Source organism: Sprattus sprattus (assembly GCF_963457725.1).
Source record: "Sprattus sprattus genome assembly, chromosome: 6".
In the NCBI taxonomy this organism is placed as follows: Eukaryota; Metazoa; Chordata; class Actinopteri; order Clupeiformes; family Clupeidae; genus Sprattus; species Sprattus sprattus.
This window is the reverse complement of record NC_137925.1, coordinates 2,516,356-2,538,754: the sequence shown is the minus strand read 5'-3', so window position 1 is coordinate 2,538,754 and position 22,399 is coordinate 2,516,356. Positions and strand designations below refer to the sequence as shown.

General features: G+C 43.2%; 1 protein-coding gene across 3 annotated transcripts; it reads left to right on the top strand.

Annotated features, from left to right (window-relative positions):
* The first annotated feature begins 3,561 nt into the window (after positions 1–3,561).
* On the top strand, positions 3,562–21,460 carry LOC308367474 (ubiquitin-conjugating enzyme E2 Q2-like). Of its 3 annotated transcripts, none has more exons than XM_080841394.1 (13): positions 3,562–4,107; positions 5,769–5,873; positions 8,756–8,878; positions 10,475–10,531; positions 12,051–12,191; positions 13,875–13,959; positions 14,689–14,749; positions 15,345–15,435; positions 15,718–15,776; positions 16,233–16,281; positions 16,642–16,737; positions 17,361–17,427; positions 18,138–21,460. In XM_080841394.1, the coding sequence occupies exons 1-13, from the start codon at positions 3,949–3,951 to the stop codon at positions 18,167–18,169; spliced, it is 1,125 nt and encodes a 374-aa protein (XP_080697520.1). In that variant the 5' UTR covers positions 3,562–3,948; the 3' UTR covers positions 18,170–21,460. The 3 variants fall into 3 exon arrangements, with proteins under 3 accessions (XP_080697520.1, XP_080697519.1, XP_080697521.1); XM_080841393.1 differs by having other exon boundaries at positions 12,051–12,206; XM_080841395.1 differs by lacking the exons at positions 16,642–16,737; positions 17,361–17,427; positions 18,138–21,460 and having other exon boundaries at positions 12,051–12,206; positions 16,233–16,621.
* Positions 21,461–22,399: the final 939 nt, after the last annotated feature.

The following is a 22,399-nucleotide window of genomic DNA, read 5'->3' as shown; positions in this document are numbered from 1 at the left end:
CGTCATTAGGCCCTTCTGCAGAACTGGGTGTTTTGTGAGGTCAAACAGAATGGCCCGTGTGCACTGACCAAGGTGAGGCCAGTCTTCGAGGCCTACGTGCAGAAAGGCCTAATTACCAGGCAGGGAGGCCTGTGTGTAGAGATGAAGGTCAGGCCAAACAGAGAGAACACATTTCTCAAAACAAGATCATACAGTTTCCACAGGTGCAGGCCTACAAAGATCGCTAAATATTAATTAAAAGGTGTATGCAAAAAGGGGATGCGGAATTAATCAAAGAGCAGGTAGAAGTTCCCATGAAAGAGCCATGACATCATAACCGGGAGAGGTAAGACTACTGATAAGGTAATAGCTGCTCATTAATATCCAGCACATGAAAATCGTGTCTTGCAACAAGTGAGCAAAAATATTCTGATTGGCTAAGGGTGGATACAAATGTATAGATTTGAGAGAATATCCTGGTTGGTACAAGATTTAGATTTAGATAAGGCTTTTCATTGGTAAAGCATAGTGATGAAATATGCCCTTTAAAAAGTTAGTGTGCTGGGTTTTTGACAGCGCTGCTCCATGGACCACCACTCTCGAAATGAAATGTCTGCAAGATTGAATAAAACTTCAGTTTATCGCATTCAGTCTTCTGACTCTGAATGAGTATTAACTCAAAGATTTGAAGAGGTTTTTTTGCTACAACACCTGTTTTGACCCTGTTTTTCCTGTACACTGGCTGTTCATCGGTTTTCTGAATACCCTGGAATTAAAGCAAATGGACGATGAACTTTGTTTCCCTTTTCTTATCTTTTAAATATATAATTTGTATGTGCGTTTGTATGGCTTTATTTGGACAGGACAGTGACGTGTTTTTCCAGTGAGACAGAGAGAGGACTGGGAAATGACATCAGGCGTGGCTTGAACCCGTTTCCAGTATATGGGGGGACTTATCGCCCCCTTGATTTTCTTAACTTATTAGGTTAAATATAAGCTCATCATTAGCCTGTATAAAAAAGGAAGAACATCTTTCAAGAGCTTCAGAACGGAACTGTCGCCTTGAGTTACACAACTCTAGAACCTTTTGTAGCTCCTGGGTAACAAATGTGTCTATGCTCAGCACTGGTGAGCACTAAGTGGAGGAGGAGGGAGGGGTGTGGCGGGGGCTTTTGACCGCCGTGGAGCATGTTGGGGCGAAATTCTCACAAGAACTCAAATAAATGCCCCGTCAGTAGCAAAACACATTTGGGGAAAATTGATGTCAAAGAGAGTAATTTTTATTCTAAAATATAAATATTGATAAATGAAGAAAAAAGTGGGCTCCAGCAGAAGGGGCACTTTTCTCCTCCAGGGCAAAGGGCAGGTGCTTGAGCACCACTTGGGGTCTATCTGTGCACGTGCCTGCATTCAACCATTGCTCAAGTTTCTGGGAAGGATTCCAGGTCCAGTCTAGGGCTGCACTTCAAGTCCTGTTAAGCAACTAGCTAATAACAGTAATAGTAAGATATTGCGTGAAAGTGAATGTTTGTTAAATTGACACATTTAATTGATGTGTTGCAGGTTACTGCTTAAACACATGTTGATGATGTCAAACCTATGTTAAACAAACGGTTCAGTTGGTTCAGTTCCTTTTTACTGTATCTACAGTACGTATATATAATTGTGATAAAAAAATAAATAGAAAGTCATAAAGCCTACAGTCATTTTGTACCAAGTTGAACAGGATTATGCGCTATATGACAGTGTACTGCCATCTGGTGGTGAGAACACAGAGCTGCATCATTGTGGGACTGACTGGTATAACGCGACCCTGATCAGGTGTAAAGGGTTGTGCTGCAGGACAAAGGCCTACTACATGAAAATGCCAGTCCATTTCCAGAAGTCACCATCACTTCCTCTAATCTCATAACTTTGTCTTTTTCGCATTCATAAAATACGCTACTAGAATGTTTATGGGTATGGGTTCAATTATCTTTGATAATTATTGATAAATACAATTATTTTGATTTTCATTTTGATAACATGGGTCATGGCTTTATTGGCTTTTGCCTTTATTGTCACAATGCTGCTGGGGTTCACAATCAGAGGTACTTCCTGACCACCACACTGTTCTTAAATCCATTGACTTAATGACATAACAATGAATCTGAGGGTAGCCATTTGTTGTTTATATAACGGATGTAAAGAAACTTCTGTATAGCTTTTTGGATTCCATTGGGTATGTGGTCATATACTGTACGTGGAAAGTGTGCTAGTTGAACTTAAAGGAGCTTTCAAGAAATTTGCAGAGACATAGCCTTGGCCATAATGTTTTACATCAATTTGAAGTCATACATATGGGATCAGACCATGGAAGCCATGTAAATGGACATGTGAATATGGAAATGTTCTATCAATACAAACAATATTTTTTTTAAACTATTTTGCAGAGACATGTCTTGTCATCTCTAAGGATGTATGACCGGCCAAACAACTTGTCTGAAATCAGAAAGAAAAAAAACAGCACAGGACACATCAGCCTCTGCTCAAGTTTGTCTATGATTGAAAAAGTTGGTAGCACAATTCAACGTGTGTAATTTGAGGATCTATTGTACATTGGGAAATATTCTGACCTCCCTCACCAAACGACCATTGGCCAGTTTGGCCCTTTGACCATTTCCGATGCAATAAATTGTCAGTTGCAAATGCACATGTATATATGGAATTGTTGTTGAAGCTTGAGCTCAAGATTGTGCTCAAATTGGGATCCCTGAATGTATCCAAACTAGATCTCCTCGCGGTTTCAGTATGTTTGAGGATCCAATTACTTCTGTACCTGCACCTCATGTTTGGGACTCAGACTAGCCCAGTACACTAAAGTGACTTTGGTTACTTACACGTGGAAGTGACTTTTGTTAACTATCAACAGCGTAATGATAAAGAGATGATTCAACATTCACTTTCAGGTCCCACTGAGTAAACCACAAGGATCCTTTAACATCATGCAAGATAATGTACCCACAGTGTGAATATGACACAAAGGACATGCATTGTTATGAACTGTGTCAGACTGCTGCATAGTCAAACCTATTGTATGGGACTGTATTCAAGTGAACAAAATAGAGATCTATAGAACTGCTTTTTACAGAGCTGTATTGAATTGCACTGCATTGTCTGACATGCTGTAGCATTTCAGCAGCAGTGGTGGTGAGAGCAGTGTGTGAACTTAATGTGACATCCACAGCCCTTCATAATGTGCACAAGCCTTTCATTAAATTACTGAAAATATATGAGAGCCATAATTGCTTATTGATGTTCATTTGATGAAAGGGGAACAGGCATAGTCCAAGGAGTGTGTATGAGAGTCTAATTCAATTGGAAGACTTATAAACATTATTTGGTACGCTTGCATGAGGCTCTATCCTACTCTTTCAAGATGCGAAACCTTTGGTTCATCCTCCGTTATAAAGGCATTTCACATTATAATTTTTTTTAAGGGAGGCTCTCCGCCCCGCTACAGGCGCACAGTATGCTGGGACTCTGCGGGCTCCGAAAGGCACGCCATCTTTAAACCCCAGAAGAAGCCTCTGTTCTGCGCATCTGCGCCTGGATAAAGATTCACTCTGTCTGCATTGTGGTCCATTTCTTGCCATATTTTATAGTTGTGGTCGGTTTAACGTACATGCTATCTGCTGTTTATAATCAACGAGAGTATTGTAAACACGGAGAAGTTCTAGTTTTGTTCATTGCCGTACTGACATCGACAATTTATTGGCGAAAAAACAACGGCCGAGGCGTTGTTATTAGCCAGCTAGCTAGCTGCTAGCCCTCTGTTGTTGCCATTAAGATTCAGGGAGCGTTGTTCAAAAGGCGTATTATCCCGTCTTTGTTGCCATTTGTGCTGCTTGCTTCGGACTCGACTGCGTGGCTGCAGTAGGTCCCGACTTCTCCCCCCTCCCCTGCGGCCCAGCCGGAGATGAGTGGAAGATGTCCGTTTCGGGACTGAAGGCCGAGTTGAAGTTTCTGGAGTCCATTTTTGACCCGAATCATGAACGTTTTCGAATCATTGACTGGAAGCCGGATGAGCTAAGCTGCCAGTTCAACGTTACCGGAGAGAAGCTGCTAATCATTCACTGCAACATCACGGTACGGGGGAACGGGGGAAAGTATTTTCTATATTTTGTACAGGCTAGCTGTTAGCAATATTCGCCTTTCCAAGACAACAAGCTAACTGTGGCCCCACTACCGTTACCGTTGCGAGTTGGGCCTGCAAGTCGGATCTCGCATTTTTGTTCATCACAAGTCAGGACAGACAGACACGCAGACGGAAAATGCATAATTGTACAATGTCAGCTAGACTGCAAAGCCCGTTCGCACACAATTGTCACAAAACTCGATACAATTGGATATATCAATTACGGATTTGTAGAATATTGTTGCATTGTGACAATTGGGTTACCAAATTTGTTTTTCTCGAGTTCATTGTCGGCTCACTTAGCAGTCATCTGTAGCTTTTAGCGTTGCTTGCTAGTTAGCAACATAGCTAATGTAGCATTAATGTTTGGCTAGCAGGCAAGGCTAGCCACCTGGTGACTGCGAAGTAGCTAAGTTAGCTGAAATAACCTGTGACGAACAACACTGTGGCCGGCTAACATAACCAGTTATGGGTGAAACATTGGCTCAGTGGACTCGCCAGCGACATCAGATGTGATTTCTGATAGAGAGGTGGCTGTGTAATTCTTGTAGTTGAAGAGCTCGTTGGATATTCCAGCAAATAGGGCAGCGTTAGGTGGCACTCATCTCTGGCCTAACACTAGTATGGCCTAACACTATCTTAAGACAGGTTATACAGCAGCTATCTAATCAGTCCAAATAATGCGCTTGTTTACGAACATTAACTAAAACGACACATCCGTTATAGATCCAGGTGTAGGGAAACGGGTAGGATGTAGTGCAGTATATTGCCGTTATTATATAACTACCAGTTAGCAGCTGATATTAAAGTAAAAAGTGGTGACGATTAAGTTGGCGGTAGATTTTTAATGATCTCCTGTCGGTAGCTTATTAGCTAGTTAGCTAGCTTTCTTCCCGGTTATTTCGGCTGACGTTTCCTATCCTACGGCTGGAATGTGTCACTCTTTGATGTGTTGAAGTTGGATTACCATAAATTGGCTATATTTCAACTTTGGTATGCTGGTCTTTGTGTTGTCAGATTCAAAGGCGTGAAAAAAACTGCGCAGTCGTCTTTCCCTCATAATTGTAAGGCAATTATTCAACTAAGGTTAACTGATCAAATAACGTTGACGTAGCACATAATTGGTCTATCTTGCTAACCAGTATTCAGTTGATCTACCTGGACATCATCGTTTAGCCTATGCCCTGAATAGATCTCTCTCCACTCAAACTATGTAGATATACAATTCTGTATGTTTGTTGAACGTTGCATATGCCGCCCGACATTGTGGTATTTTCTTTTTTAAGTGTCTTGGGAATTGTGGTTTTACCACCCAGAAGGCTAAAGGCATTTTTTAAGCTCTCTGCCCATGGCAGACACAGATGATCTTAATTAAACTATAGGTCTAGACCTGTCTGTAATTTGGAATGCTTGTCAAATATTCTTGTCTAACTAGTAAACCATATACTAGTGAAACGTTCAAGTGCTCCACCTGTCAATGCCAAATGAGTAACTCCCAAAAGTCTCTCTTCAGAACTGCCTCCATTCTTTTCGGATCATAAAGTTCACAATGGATATTTCGGCAACTGTATACTTATGTTGACCTGTGCCAATTTCCCTCTTTGTCTACCAGGAGTCGTACCCATCGACACCTCCAATATGGTTTGTGGACTCCGATGACCCGAGCCTGACTCAGGTGTTGGAGAGGCTGGACGATGTCCGAAAGGGCACCACACTGGTAAGAATTCTCAACACACCTAGCTTCACATCAGTGGACTAGCAAGCCTGTTTTAGATTGTATATTGTCCCTGTTGATTTGGGCTAATGCGTTATGACCATGTCTCTCTGGATATGTGCGCCAGTATTGAAAGGAGGTGTCATTTCAAATGCAGAGAACGAGTCAAGTTACTAAAGATGTTTTCTGCAGTTTCACTGTTGTCTATGTAGATATTTGTTCTTACAAAAGAATTATTGTGTCTATTTAATTTCTCATAATTTTCAGCTCTCCTTGTAATAAGAAAGTATAGGCCTTTTGGCCATTTCAAAGGCCTCAATTGTCCCCAGTTGACATTTTCCTCGATTTCGTTTGGCCTCCACCCTCGAACCTGGAAGCAAATTTATAACGCGACAAAATCAAGCGCTTACAAGTGGGGGGGAGAAAAACACTAGCCGTCTAACCAGAACAGGAAGGACTTCCTTTGACGTAGTACGCTTCAGAGTCAAGAATTAATGGGCCAGGTTGCATCTCAGCAGGACGGCTCAGTAGCTGTTCTGACGCCACAGGGCAGCCCTGCTGTTCTCAAACCCATCATAGGCCAGCCTGCTAATTGTGGGGATAAATTGTCTGTGACTGGTGTTTTTTTTTCCTTTTTTTTTTTTTTCCCCCGTTTTAAATTTGTGCCTTGAAAGCCTTTTTTGTGTCAAGGGCAGAGGCATGCCACAGCGGCGTTGTGCTAGATGCCAAAGCCCAGGCTGAAAAGAATCACTGGGGAGGGAAAAATCAACCTGACTCAGGGAAGAGTGGTCCGGTTGTTTCTCCCCCTCCCACCCCACCGAATCAGAACCACAGCTTGGGCATCAGTCGGCCCAGTGTGATGCTCTGGATGTGGATATGAACTTCACCTCTACTTTGAGAACGGTGACGAATGAGAGCCATAGCTGGCAGGACTGCTTAAGTGTGGGGGATGGTCCAGACATGTGTGTATGATGAGTGACGGAGAGAGCAATAGAGACAAGTGAATACATGCATGGAGTGACAGTTGAGGCATTTTTCTCTGCTGAACTTGATGGGATTTCTTGCCCTCCTGGACCTCTCCGTTGTCGTCTTGTGTTGTGATGTTGAGCCCGTCTGGTGCTGGCTGGGTATGTGTAAGGCAATTTTAAAACGGCGTCTTTGAAGGATGTTTTATTTTTTAGCCTGACTGACCGTGAGGCGAGATGACGAGCTAGTGCATCGTGTGTGTGTGTGTGTGTGTGTGTGTGTGTGTGGACTGGGTGGGGTTCAGTCCAGGGCTGGGATTATTGCAGTCAGTGGAAGAGAATTCAAATCTGTTATGTACCAGTGGCTTTGCAGAGGGAATCTTATGACGCTGGCTGCTCCAGTTGGGCGTCTGTTTATTTCTTCATTATTTTCTTTAGCATGACTCAGCTCTCCATCACATTTCATTGACATCTTGGCGAAATCTGTGACTTGAATGTCTTTGTGATTGAGACTTGGAGGGACAAGCTGGTTAGGCTGAAGGGCTCCAACACACAGAGCAAGAGAGAGAGAGAGAGAGAGGGAAAGCGAAGAAGAACTTAATGGGAGGGGAAGAAAATTAACTGGCACTGTCATGTGAACGCTCACTTGACTTCTGGTCAACGTTCCAGTGCAAAGACGCAGTTTCACTCCTCGCTTTGTGTCTTATATGCGTTCCTTTCTCAAGTAACACGAGTAACAATATAGGTGTATAAGTCTATATCTTGGGCAGTGAATGATTGACCGATGGGTCAGCCCTAAATTGATTGTTATGGTTTTATGTTGTTCCTTTGACTGTACATCTGTAAATCACCAGTTTGCGGTCCGCTGTTTTATTGTCTCATACTTATGCCTGGAAATGATCCCAGTGTCAAGTATATGTGTGAGCAATTTTTAAGTCACAGAGGATGGCAATTTTCCTTGGATGATATCGTTCTGTTTGAGTCCCTCACCCCCCTAAGGCTCTAAATGATGTGTAATTGTCTCATTGGTAGATGTTGACTGAACATGCCCGTGGCTAGTCTGTGTTTACCATGGGAGGAAATGCTCTCTCGCTTCAGTTCAGTTTCCTTCCATGTGTATGTTTGGCAGTTATGATGAAACTGACACGCCTGCTTTGGACAGGGTAACGTGACCCCTGTCAGTGCAGAGTAAATCAGCGTGTAAAATCTCCCCTTTCATGTGTACTGTCTGTCTGTGTATGTGAGGGAGGGGGAGAGAGACTGTAGTGTAGACCCATTCTGCACAGTTTATTTGGGATAGTGAAACATGTCTATATGCGTACTGGCTAAAGTTTTTGTATGTGGACTATCTGGCCCTGTTCTCGTATATAATGTCGAATCGGAAAACCACATCATTGCTAGCTTAGAGGGCCTCCTCTGCAGTGGCGTTGGTGATGGCCTCCTCATGTTCGCTAAATGGGCCACTGGACGAGATTCCCTTAAATAGGAACTGAGCATTCCTCTTCCTGCTGTACTTTAGCTGGTCAAGAGCTCTGCTGCAAATGAAAGGTGCCAGTTAGAAACCAATATGTCTCGTGTCTCAATGTCTCATGCCTTAATGCCTCACTAAGGTAGTAATATAAAATGATTCCTTTAAACCACATATAGCCCAGTGACCATTCAGCCTAAATTAATTTTAGGGTATTATACACTACTCTGCCTACAACAAAAGAATGCAGCAAACCTCGAAAAGCGTTTAAAAGCAAAAGCAGTAAAAACCTGGCAGTGACCAGTAATCATTTTCCATCCAAATAGATTAAAGGATGTGTATAGAAATTAGTTCCCTACAAAAGCAGGTCTTAAAGTCCAGTTTGAAACCTAGATGATGCTGCTTCACACCCACCAGTGATTCATGCAAGTCTTGCTGCTGTCCTCCAACAGCTCCTGCAGCAGCTGAAGAGGCTGATCTGTGACCTGTGCCGCCTCTACAATCTGCCCCAACACCCTGACGTGGAGATGCTGGACCAGCCGCTTCCCGCCGGGCCTGTGAATCAGGAACGCAAGGTAAGACCTACTCCACTGCCTGTGTGCAGCCATAAATCATCGTTTTGAGCCTACACTAAAGCACCTGAAAGCAAATATGCTGGAGGCGATAGCCCAGCTAACTAGAACAGGAGGCGTTTTGAGATTGATCTACTCAACTCCTGTACTTGACAAACAAGACACTATATGTGTTTGCGATGAACAGTTTTCCCATGACTTCATGCCAGCTTTCACTGGGGAAGGCAGCCTGGAGTGGTCTATGAATTCTGATTTGTCTAAACTGGGTCCTTGTTCTCTTTACCTCCACATTGGGTGAAGTCACTCGTTCTGAGTTAGTTCTGAGTGCTGGCCTCTGACTACTGGACGTTATAATGATGCCATTAGCGGAGAATGTCACCAGTAAGTGGACGGATGATTCTACGTCAGAGTCTCTAATGGGCTAAATAGACGAGTCGAGCAAGTTGACGTATTTGAACATTCATACTCTTACATTGGGGCGCTGTGCCTTTAAAGGTCACAAGTCCGCTACAAGAACTATGTGACACTGTTCCTAATCTGCTCTGAACAACAATTATACATTCTGTTAATAGTGCTAAAAATTTGTCAGTAACAAAAGTGTACGCAACATTTAATTAAGCGGTGTTCGCACTTTGCTTTATGTTCAAGAGATTAGTCACACACTTTGCTTAACGATCCCAGGTTATGTAACACTGCAAAATCTTGACAGTCGTGTTTTTTTTTTTTGTGTGCCTTCTGTGAGACTTAATAGTTGCTGTTATACATCTCAGGACGGCTGTGTTGGGTGTTGTAAAGCAAGCTTATTCTGTCACATTAAGAAACCTCCTTCTCGTCTCATCCTGTTCGTTTAGTTAACACATCTGTGTCTTGTTGAACCTGCCTTGTTCCCGTTGATATCACCGTAGAGGTTTTCTTCGTTTACCCTCTGCGGCTCCTCAGCCTTTGAAATGAACTGCATCCTGAGACGGAGGAGAGTGAGTGGGTTCAGAGAGGTGAAATCAATAGAGGCATCCGGTGTTCAGGGTCGAGGAGGAAATGCTCTGTCTCTGTGGGTTCGTCTGGTTCACTGCTAAAGACAGGAAGGCAGGGTTGCCTTTGTGGTAACTGGTCGCGCAAGAGGTCTAAAAACTTTGTCTAATCACGACCAAAATGTTAATCGAGGCGTCACTCACGTGAAAGACGCCCATGATATTTCAACTGATATTATTCCAGGGCTTTCATAGAAGAATGAGGAAGAAGCCTGTGTGACAGTTTTTGTTTTTCCTTTGTTGTTTGTAGCCATGGTTTGAACTGAAACACACACACACACACACACACACACACCAGTGTAGGCCAGTGCCACCGCTGACATGTTTGGAATGCGGTCTCTCAGTTTAAACGAATGGGTCAATATGGGTGAATGGAGGTGAATAGTTCTGATTTGTCAGCTAAAGCTAACCCCTCTCTCTGTCTCTCTCTCTCTCTCTGTCTCTCTCTCTCTCTCTCTGTCTCTCTCTCTCTGTCTCTCTCTCTCTGTCTCTCGCTCTCTCTCTCTCTCTCTCGCTCTCTCTCTCTCTCTCTCTCTCTCTCTCTCTGGCTCTCTTTTTCCTTTCACTCTAGCATGCCACCACAGATGAGGTCACTTCAGAGGAAGAGGAGGAGGAAGAAATGGGAGAGGTCTTTTCCTTTCGTTTTTTCTGTTGTTGTGCATATAGAGGATAATGTTGGATAATCATGAGGATAATCATTTTCTGCTCTATACTGACCTTATTTTACTTACATTCAACCTGGGCTGGGCAACATGGCCAAAAAAAATCTAATCTGAATTTAGTTTCAGTGACTATTTTAATCATTTTTTTTCTTTCTACATCAAAAATAATTTTCCTTATAAAACAAAAAGGCTATTTGCCAGTGACTGTGCCATCACCCAGCCCTAGGCTGCATATACAGGTTTTATTATATACAACCAGCATTACTAAAGAAAGGTCGGTAGGTGGCAATGCCACTCTATCTGACTAAAATAAAAAAAAGTGCTCAAATCTAAAAGAATAAAGTCTTCGATGTGAACAGTCATTGTGGTTTCAGTATTAATTTTAACTGTATTGCTAATCTTTACATAACATCATAATGTGAGAGGGAACACAAAATAAAAGCAGTACAAATGTTTAATAGATTTTTCACATAGGCTACTCATCATTCACCAGTTTAAGTTCCATAATATTCTTAAAATATGATGACCGGAAGACAAACAAGATGTCAGAAGTACAGTTTAGTTTCAGTTGACCCATAGGCCTAGGCCTCTGTTTGTCAACATAGATTAAAATACATCGATTATGCATGTTTGTGATGTGTGATTGTTTGTCCTGGTGTGACGTTGTTCATTATCACTAGCGATTAAACACATCATCATTGCTCAACCACAAGTGTAATTTGGTTGCTATTAATCTACGGTTTACAGCAACATTAACGTGACAACATTTTAAACAGGCAACCACTCTAGCATGCCTAATGTAGGACCCGTCAACGACAGACCAGTAGAATTGTTCCGTGACCGACGTAACGGGAAAAAGCTTAGTCTACCGACAACGTTACTGTCGTTATAGTAAAAACAAAAACTTGAAATCATCGAATGAATTGACATTTTGTCCAGACCTACGTTTAAATATTTAATTATTCCAGTGTTGTTTTAATATTGCTTTTTAATTTAATTAAAATGACATTGATGTTCAAGTGTGTTAACAAGAAGCACCAAAGGGAAAGGACATCTTTAATGAAGTTACTTCCTTGCATATTGGCTTATTAGTGTAAATCCAACACTGTATATATTCACATGCATACCATATAGGGCTTGTTGTGGAAAAGACACTGGCCATCTACAGTACCAGTCAAAGTTGGGACACACCTCATTTTTTGAGGAGTTTTTTTTCTTTACTTTTATTATTTTCTACATGGTAGATAACTCTTTCTTTGTTTAGTACATCATTCCACATGTGTTCTTTTTTTTTTTTATAGTTCAAATGTCTTCAGTATAAATCTACCATGTAGAAAATAATAAAAGTAAAGAAAACATTTCTCAAAGAAATGAAAGGTGTGTCCAAACTTTTGACTGGTACTGTATATCCTCTTACTCACCCTAAACCTGACTGACGGTCACCTGTCCCGTCTGTCTCTCTGTCCCCCGCTATTGCTGGAGCAGGACATCGAGGACCTGGACCACTACGAGATGAAGGAGGAAGAGCCGGTGGACGGGAAAAAGTCTGAGGACGATGGCATCGAGAAGGAGAACCTGGCCATCCTCGAGAAGATCCGCAAAAACCAGAGGCAGGATCACTTGAATGTAAGTGCTCATTCGGTAAGGACATCTTTTTCTACATTTTTGGGGTCAAGGGAAACGGGATGTATTTCTAGTGTATTGTCGGTGTACGGTGTGTGTGGGTGTGTTTGCGTGTTTGCTTGCTTATGGGTTAAGTGTGTGAGAGTGGTTGTGTTTATGGTTTAGAGCAGTGTGTGTGAGTTAAAGATTGTTATGATTGCACTGTTGTAAAGAATGGTGTGTGTGTGTGTGTGTGTGGGGGGGGGCTCTCTTGCAGGTTGTGCTAAATATATGTGGTGAAAGTAGAGCAGACACGAGGCTGTCAGATGTCTTCCTGCTCTAGCGCAGGACGCACGGGGGGGTGGAGGGGTAGAGAGTTCTCATAGCTGCATTTCTCTCAGCTCTTCTGCTCTCTCTCCTGTCGTCCTCCTTGCCTCCCAGTCCCACCCCTCCTCTCTCACTCTCACTCTCACTCTGTCCATCCCTACGGGTCTCTCCTCCCCCTCGACGTTTCAATATTTTCTCTGTCTGTCTCCTTATCTCTCACTCTCACTCTGTCTCTCACTCTGTCTCTCACTCTGTCTCTGTCTCTACCTGTCCATCCCTACGGGTCTCTCCTCCCACTCGACATTTCAATATTTTCTCTGTCTGTCTCCTTCCCTCTCTCTCTCTCTCTCTCTCTCTGTCTCTCTCTCTCTCTCTCTCTCTCTCTCTCTCTCTCTCTCTCTCCCCCCCACCCTTCCTCTTTCTGCATCCCATTTCTTCTGTTTTCTTTCTCTGCATGTGCCTCTGCTTTATGCCATCTTTTCTCTACTCTGTTTTCACATTTTCTCTGCCATTCAGATCCTTTTCTCTTATTCCTGGTCTCAGTAGATATTTTTGGAACACATTTTAACTTTTTTTTCCTCTGTGTTGTGCGAGTTTGCTTGTTTTGATAAACATAACACCGCAGCCTTTGTAAACTTTTTTTTCTTTTCAGGAAATGTAATGCTCTGACCACCACCTCCTAGCCCAATCTCACAGCAGTATGAAGTGTAGTACGTGTCGTGCAGTAAAAATACATTTGATTACTACAGTGGCCTTAGGGTTCTGTGGGTTGGGCTTCTTACTGCAGAATCCTCCCTGGTTGTCTAAGGAACATTATCCTAAACATTCTTCAGGGTCATGGCAACCATACAATAGTCATTCTTTCTGAAACTCTGTTATCCCTGTCAACACTACAATACAAACCCAGTTTTTTCCAATTCATCTACCTTAGAGAGTGTTTTCGAAAAGCATAATTTTCGGTGTTGTAAAATGGCATTTTAGTGTGCACAGAAAGGCTTAGCAGCGAGGCGTAATTATGCATTTTCACATTTCCCTGTGTTAGCGTGGACAGGACCTAAGGAACATTATTCTGGTGTCATTTGCCACCCAGTATGGCAAGATGGCACATTCTCTTTGTCAACAGCATCTTTGCCTGGTTGTGCCTGTAACATTGGCCTTGTCTATACACTTGATTAATTGTTCTAACACCATGATTGAGATTACCCTTGTCAATATGGACCAATCCGTACTTGTCTGCTGTAATTTAATCTAGTCTAAGACATTAATTGGTGCCTGGTGTATGATCTGTGAAGTAAAGTGTGCTTTGAGTATGATCTCGCTGTGTGTGTGTCTCTGTGTGTGTGTGTGTGCACTGTGTGTGTGTGTGTTTGTATTTTTCAGGGTGCTGTGTCTGGCTCTGTGCAGGCCTCAGATAGATTGATGAAGGAACTCAGGGAGATCTACAGGTCTCAGAGTTATAAAACAGGTAAGCTCTTGTCAACTCCCTCATAGGTTGGTTGGCTTACTGCCTTTGGGCTAGAAGGCTAACTGCCTGACTGGCTAGCAGGCTAGCTACCCTGCTATGATGTGGGATAACTGTCCCACTGGATGGCAGGCTAACTACCCTGCTATGATGTGGGATAACTGCCCCACTGGATGGCAGGCTAACTACCCTGCTAGGTAGTTGGATAACTGTCCCACTGTATGGCAGGCTAACTACCCTGCTAGGTAGTGGGATAACTGCCCCACTGGATGGCAGGCTAACTACCCTGCTAGGTAGTGGGATAACTGCCCCACTGGATGGCAGGCTAACTACCCTGCTATGATGTGGGATAACTGTCCCACTGGATGGCAGGCTAACTACCCTGCTAGGATGTGGGATAACTGCCCCACTGGATGGCAGGCTAACTACCCTGCTAGGTAGTGGGATAACTGCCCCACTGGATGGCAGGCTAAGGGTCTCACTGGTGAGCTGTCTCACCACATAATTGATGCAAGGCTACCCCATAGGTCTAGTTTATGTTTGACCACGATTCCTCTTATCTGATTGGAGAAAGCAGCAGATGATCTGCGCAGCACACACAGGCACCCACTCCTTGAGTTATCAAACACGTCATTGAAATAAAAACCGAACGCAGACTCGTAAAAGAATGAAGAAAATGCATCCAGTCCGCTGGAGGTCACTCGTAAACATGTCATTCTCCCCTTTGCACAGGGATCTACTCCGTGGAGCTGGTCAATGACAGTCTGTACGAGTGGCACGTCAAGCTGAGAACGTGAGTACCTTATGCCACCCCGAAACACACCCCTCGTGTCATCCCTGTTATGTGTGAAGGGGGTGTAGTGGATTCGATTAAGCCATCGTTAAAGCCAGTGATTAGGCCACAACCTTAAATAGATTTAATATGCGCTACTAGGAATGACCTGTGGCTTTTATCAATGCAGTGATATATTCGAGGCCAGGGTCCCTCTTGCCATGCCCACACACACATACATGCCCACACACACATACATACATACACACACACACACACACACAGACACACACAACAGATACACCATGAGAGCTTAGGACCCTCAGGGACATGCCTGTGGCGCAGACCATGAGTGCTCACAATAATCAGTATTTGCTGAGGTAGGCTTGTCCAGCTGCACCTACAACCACTGAATGGCCACAGTGACACTACCGTTGTCCTTCAGACGCCCATGTGTGTTAGTTCTGTTTTTAGGGACCAGACTCTGCTTTTGGACCTGATGTGTCCACTCTTCTCCGGCTTTCTACTTCTACGACGTCTCTGTGCTGTTTTGTGGCTCCCAGTGTGTTCTGATGGTGTGTGTGTGTGTGTGTGTGTGTGTGTGTGTGTTGAACAGGGTAGACCCAGACAGCCCCCTGCACAGTGACCTGCAGGTACTGAAGGAGAAGGAGGGAATGGACTACATCCTGCTCAACTTCTCCTACAAAGTAAGAGTCCTCAGCCCGCCCCCCCCCCCCACCCCCCCCCCCCCCCCCCCGCCGCCCGCCCCACCACAGAGCTGGCCTGAGCCCAATCAAGCAGAACACACCACCGCAGCAAGAAGGGTGTGGTGTGTGCGGAAGGAAGCCATCTATATCTGCATAGAGATACATAGATACTGCGCACTATGCCATTTATGCACAACCTTTGGAAGTGTAGTAAAACATCAATTGACCAAGTGAGAGAAGTTTGTCGACTCTGTTAAACACTTCTTGTGTATTTCTCTCTAGGACAATTTCCCTTTTGATCCTCCATTTGTGCGGGTGGTCTCTCCTGTCCTGTCTGGAGGGTGAGTGCATCTCTCTCATATATTCCTATATATAAAATGAATACATATATTTCTATATATAATGAATACATATATTTCTATATATAATGAATACATATATTCCTATATATAATGAATACATATATTTCTATATATAATGAATACATATATTCCTATATATAACGAATACATATATTCCTATATATAATGAATACATATATTTCTATATAATGAGTACATATATTCCTATATATAATGAATGCATATATTCAACAGCAAGTGTTTAGCAACAATTGTTCTGCTGTCGCTATGCAAAAAGGAAGGGTTTGAATCCAAGCCAGGAATTTAGTGTGCACGTAAACATACCATTTACGCTATTTTAAGTAAATACCAGGACTTGCATGTCTACACACTCGCTCTCCAACATGACTCCACCATGGTGAAGACGCTCTTGCTCATTCTGCCTCTCTCTTGTAGTTATGTCCTTGGAGGAGGAGCCCTGTGCATGGAGCTTCTAACCAAGCAGGTCAGTCAGATGTTTTTAGATGCGTCCGGCATCTCTATAAGAGGGTATGTCCGTCCGTCTGTCGGTCAGTCGGTCTGTCTGAAACGCATTCTTTCAATTGTAATTCCCTCCTGTGTCCACAAGGTGGCAGAGTTGAGTTGACGCATCTTGTTGTCCGCTCGGACTTGTTATACAAGTCTTTGGGTATGATGGGTACTTACATTTCTGTGGTATATCTGTGTTTGATGGATACTTGTTTTGAATGTGTGTGTGTGTAAAGGTGAATGTGTGCACACACATGTTTTGTAATTAGACTTGAGCTTGTCTTGTGGTTTGTGGTTTGTGATTTTAATATGTCGTGTGTGTGTGTGTGGTTGGCAGGGCTGGAGCAGTGCCTATTCCATTGAGTCTGTCATCATGCAGATCAACGCCACTTTAGTCAAAGGAAAAGCCAGAGTGCAGTTTGGAGCCAATAAGGTGAGTCATGCTGCTGCCAGTGTGTGTGTGTGTGTGTGTGTGCGTGTGTTTTATTTTGTGTGTGTGTCCATCCATCAAAGTGTGAAAAGTATGAGATTGGTCTATCGCTTTTAAGTGTGTGTGGGTGTGTGTCGTCTGTCTGTCTGTCTGTCTGTATGTCTGTCTGTCTGTCTGTAAAATTGATTCAAATAGAAATTGTGTGTGTGTCTTTGTCTGTCCATCCCTCTAGTCAACTCTGAATAAATGATGTGTGTGTGTGTGTGTATGTGTGTGTGCCAAGTCTCTCTCCAACTGTTGGAAATGTTAACCATGAAGGCTTGAATCTTCTCATAAGAGCTTTGCAGCTCCAGTTTGTCATGTAGTGTTCACAGTGTGTATGTAAAGGGGCTTTTGTACTGTGTCATTGCAAAGCAAATCTGCTTGTTTGACTGAGACGGTCTCCTGTAATCACTGTGTATAACACTAAACCACAACTGTGCTCTAAATATGTGTGTGTGTGTGTGTGTGTGTGTGTGTGTGTGTGTGAGTGGGGAAATCGAAAACCTTTATGACTTGCTTTTAAAGCTGTAGTTAACCTCGGTGACTCGCCCTGTGTAATATCCTCTTCCATGTCCACCTTCCAGAACCAATACAATCTTGCCAGAGCACAGCAGTCATACAAATCCCTGGTGCAGATCCATGAAAAGAATGGTAAGTGCGCCACGCAAGACTGACTAGTCTGTGCTTGACTACTGCTCAGTCATTTGCCTTTGTTTCGCTTGTTTGTTTGTTTGTTTGTTTGTTTGTTTGTTTGTTTGTTTGTTTGTTTCCTCAGTAAAGCCTTTAGTTGCCGGGTGTGTGTGTGTGTGTGTGTAGTGGTTCAATGTAATTGCATCAGGGTAATTGTTGATGTCATGTCCTTGTTAAAATGAAGGACTATGAAATTAAATCACTTCAGGCATTTGATATTTGTTTAACTTTTAAAATGCATGCTTGGTGATTTTGAGTTTGTTTTTTTTCTTAATGTTTTGTGAACACTAGCTGCAAACAAACCAACATCAGACAGTTCTTAGAGGCATCTGTTGGGGAGCAGTCCTGGTTCTAAATATAGAGGCCCTTAGAGCCATGTGTCTAGAGAACCGGGCCCCAAGGGAGAAACCTTTACAAAGTGTTTGTTCTTGGGAATACTTGATAACTGCCATTGACAATGACTAAACACTGAAAACATGATCCAAAACAATAGGAGCTGTTCTGTGCTTGATGCAGTATAGTAGGAAGCTAGGTCATGTTTGTCTCTTATGTCTTTATGTTGCATGGTCATTGTGTGTAAGCATGTCTTAATAAAAACCCTTCTCTCCCCTGTGTGTGTGTGTGTGTGTGTGTGTGTGTGTGTGTGTGTGTGTGTGTGTGTGATTCTGTAGGCTGGTACACACCCCCTAAGGAGGATGGGTAGAAGGTGTCCGTGGTGGTGTGTGAGCCGGGACCCAGCTGGGTGTGTGTTCAGGTCGTCGTTTCTCCCTTATGATTTTACTCTTAATTAGTTGCTGACTGGAGCCCCCCCCTTCCCTCCTCCCCTCCCGGACTGGTTTCACCTTTTTTGACCTTGAAAACCAGAGGGTAGCATCCCCTAACTGATCACCTCCTCATGTAACCTGACGAGAAGATATCTCCCCCTCTTTCAGTGTCTCCTTCCTTTCTCTCTCTCTCTCTCTCTCTCTCTCTCTCTCTCTCTCTCTCTCTCTCTCTCTCTCTCTTTCTCTTTCTCTCTCTCGGGCATCTCCTTTCCTCCACTGTCCTCTTTCTATCTTTCTTCCAGCCTATTGAATAACGCACGGGATACTGAAGAGGAAAGAAAGAAATCTGTCTTTGTCGCTCTTTCATTTTTTTCCCCCCATTTCATTTTTTTTTTTTGTAAGCAGTGGTGTTGATGGCTATGATTCCTTTGGACAGCACAGGCTCCTTTGACTTCAACCATGTTAGTAGCCATGGACTGGACTACAAAAGGAAAAAAAATAAACAGAAAGAAAGAAAGAAAGAAAGAAAGAAAGAAAGAAAAAAGGAGAGAAAAGAAAAAAAAAATATGCTTGTCCCCTCCTTTGAAAGAGTGGAAGGGTAAGGTGGGTTTTGGTGACTTTGTTGTCTGGGGGACGCTATCTTAGGCTGTGGGTGGCTTCTGTGATGTTTGTCTAGCTGTATGCGTTTCCCATACAATGCCCAGATTCCCCTCATTGGAAGCGGATGCTCTGAGGCTCTCCCCACCAGTCGCCTGAGGCCTGTATACGTACGCCAAAATATGGAGCGGGAGAGGGAGGTAAAGAAAGACAGATGAAGAGAGAGAGAGAGAGAGAGGGAGGGAGAAAAAAGGGAACGTTAGATGATCATGGAAGGACAGTCTATCGTGGTTGATCTGGTTGAGCCCTGAGAAGGAAGGAGATCGCCCTCAACCATTGCTTGTTTCTCCTCAAGCTTCCGTGTGATTGGCTACTGCCACCCCACCCCACCCCACCCCACTCCCCGCCCCCGCCTGCCCCTCCCTCCCTCGGGAAAGCGACCAGGCTAAGCAGTGGCAAGGTTCGGTTTTACTCACTGTAAACTGTAGTAGAATTTAACTCCACATTGTAAACATTGTACTTATGAGAATGAATCTTCTTATTTTTCTGTTGTTTCTTTCTTTTTCCTTTTTTGTCCCTCTGAAGTATCCTTACTATATGTGAGTGGGTGGGGAGGGAACAGGCTTCATCAAGGCTGTCTTGGACAGTGGGAACTGACCTTATGGACAGAAAAAAAATGCAGCCTCGTCAGACGTTAAACAAATCTCTCCTCGTGGAAGTTAGGAAAACTTATCAAACGTAAAGGCATACCTTACAAACCATGTTTTCTTGTAAAGCATTTTGATGACTACTGCTATTATTGTCTTTTGTTTTGTTTTCAGTAAGAGATTGAAACGCTTGGCCTTCAGCCATTTCTTAATGGCCGTGGCTCTGCTTTCAACTTAATGCCTACAGTGATCATTCCTCTATAACCAATGTTACTGGTTATGCAATAAGCGCAATTATGGACACAGGACTTTCACACGTGAACATTTTGGTTTCCTCCATCAAGCCCGTATACAAGGACACAGACAAATCTAAGTGACGCGGACTTAACAGGCCGTGATATTAGTGGACGGATGAAGGGAATTATCTCCATGTGTTTAAGGAAATGATCTCCTGTGTTTTAATCATGGGTACTTTTTACCAACATTTGATCGAACAGGTCATTGGAAGTACATTGGAGGTCATTGGAACCTCATCAGAGGTCAGACACAGCTCACATCTGTTCTCTTCAGTTTAAGGGCGAGGCAGAGCAACCTAGGGTTCTTTCCTGATTCCCAGGTCAAGATGGACGCACACAACACAGGCTACCAGCCTATGTCTGCTTAACAGAAAACGCATCAAGGGATTCCTTGTAGCCCACAGTCAGCCTATGGATTTGAGCTTATTTATAAAACCGCACTGATTCGCAGGATTTTTCCTTCCATTCTCTTGCCAGGGAAAGGTCCAAGACCTATTCTGTTTATTCCACATGGACAACTTCTTCTATGTCTTAGGAGTTCTGATCTAATTGGACAGAAGAATCTTTGGACGGCATGTTCCACTGGTACTCGTAAAGTCCTTCCTAAGACCAGACTTTGCCATTTGTCTAAATTTGTCCGTGTTGTCATTGACTTTAATCACACTTCCTATCGTGAGTGCCCGTTTATTAATATGCCCACTCTCCACCGACAAGCTTCAAGGACAGAAACAAACTGACTTCCATGGATAACATACCTGAAAAATGCCCCAAAACATCATGTAAGAACTATCTAGCGATTTGTGTTGTGCTCCCTACCATTGGGGAGTGTTCCTTTCACTCTGTGTTTTTAAAATATCACGCCTCTTAAGTAGAACTACTTCTCAAGCAGTACTCAAGGACTACTCTTTTAGATGGCCCCAGGGAATAACCTTTTCCAGTGTTAAGGAAGATTTCTTTTTTTCGTTTATTTTTATTTTTTACTCTCCGAGCACCAACGTGTGCTTGGAGAGTCCAGGGACAGGCCTTATTTGCTTCTGTGTTGATAGATGTCAGTTGGTGGTTCCCTCCTAAAGCTCATTCTTGAGCTGACCGTTGACGTTGCAAGCAACTGTTGTATTAATCCAAACCATCCCGGCCCCTGACTAGCACGGCCACACACTCAGACACACACACACACACACAGATACACACACTCTCACTCCCTCACACACACACACACACACACAGACTCTCTCGTTCAGACTACTGACCAGACGTACTCGGACCTAAACGCCAGCACTGGACCAAGGTGCATCATGGCAACCGCATCTCTTCGAGTCCCCTAGTTACAGTCTTATTCCTCCTCCCGACTTCCACCTGCGTGTTACACGCAGGCTGCTCTCTCACTAACCGTTGCTGGTGTCCCAGTGTGTGTGTGTGTGTGTGTGTGTGTGTGTGTGTGTGTGTGTGTGTGGGGGGAAGGTTGGGCCTGGCTTGGCTGTACAGGGCCGGGCCTCCAACATGTTCTGGTTCAGTTCACTGGCCTGTTGTTGTTATTGGGTGGGTAATGGAGTTAAGCACTGTTAGCATGCGTTTCAACTTTTGTTTTATTTTATTTTTTTCATTGTAAGTGTAATTTTGACCATGTACAGTAATTTGTAAACTTGCATCAAGTTTATGAATAAAGAATTTTAAGAAATAAATGTTATAATGCTCTCTTGAAGTATTTGTGTCCAGAATTCACACTTTTTTAATTCCAGTTATTTTATACACTTCAATCTTTTGTACAAGATGGTTTTTCTCTATAGCAGTGTGAAGATGGCCCAAATACCAAATGAAACAGGAACTAGTGCTTTAGGCTAACAGTTAGCATATTTTCAGAATAAAAGTTTTCGGTTTTCAAGAAAGTATTAATAATAATAATAATAATAATAAAATAATCTGTTAGCTAAATTGTCGAGCAATGAACACATCACGTCTAAAGCACATATAACAATATATATCACAAAAACTAACAAAAAAAGTGTCATACCATTAAAACAATTAAAGATAAAGTAACCTATGAGCCCAACTGAACACACCTGCTGGAAGTTGTTGGGCTAGGGAAACTAAAAATTGTCTCGCCTAATATGGGGCATAGATCTCTTCAGCAGAACCTCTACTAACATATTCTGAAATAAAAAGTGGGGAATTATCGGCTTTGCGCGGTCCAGAACCAATAAACCGAACGGCCTATTGACCTCCATAGGCCCAACTATAATACACCTGCTGGATTAAAGTTGTTGGGCTGAGAAAACTAAACATTTTCTCACCTAATATGGGGCATAGATCTCTTCAGCAGAACCTCTACTAACATATTCTGAAATAAAAAGTGGGGAATTGTTGGCTTTGCGCTGTTAGATTCTGGTGTATTTCTCATGTACAGATCTCTAGTGTAGGTACCTCCATCACTTTCAGGCCTTCCTGAGGGACCATGTAGGCCCAGATCCCAGTAAGGTTAACCGGTCACCATAACGTATACTAAAGGCATATGATGCCCGTTGGAGACAGCTCCACTATGTCTGCTTAGGCCCCTCTGTGTGTGTGCTGTGTAGCATTCCTCAAATGCGCCAATTCTATCAGGCCCAAGGGCAAGGGCATCGATGAGCTC

Bases quoted from the DNA above. Each gene is read 5' to 3' on its own strand.
- LOC308367474 (XM_080841393.1), top strand. From the start codon at position 3,949: ATGTCCGTTTCGGGACTGAAGGCCGAGTTGAAGTTTCTGGAGTCCATT. The intron at 14,750-15,344 runs GTGAGTACCTTA...TGTGTTGAACAG, and splicing joins TGGCACGTCAAGCTGAGAAC to GGTAGACCCAGACAGCCCCC. The intron at 16,282-16,641 runs GTCAGTCAGATG...TGTGGTTGGCAG, and splicing joins TGGAGCTTCTAACCAAGCAG to GGCTGGAGCAGTGCCTATTC.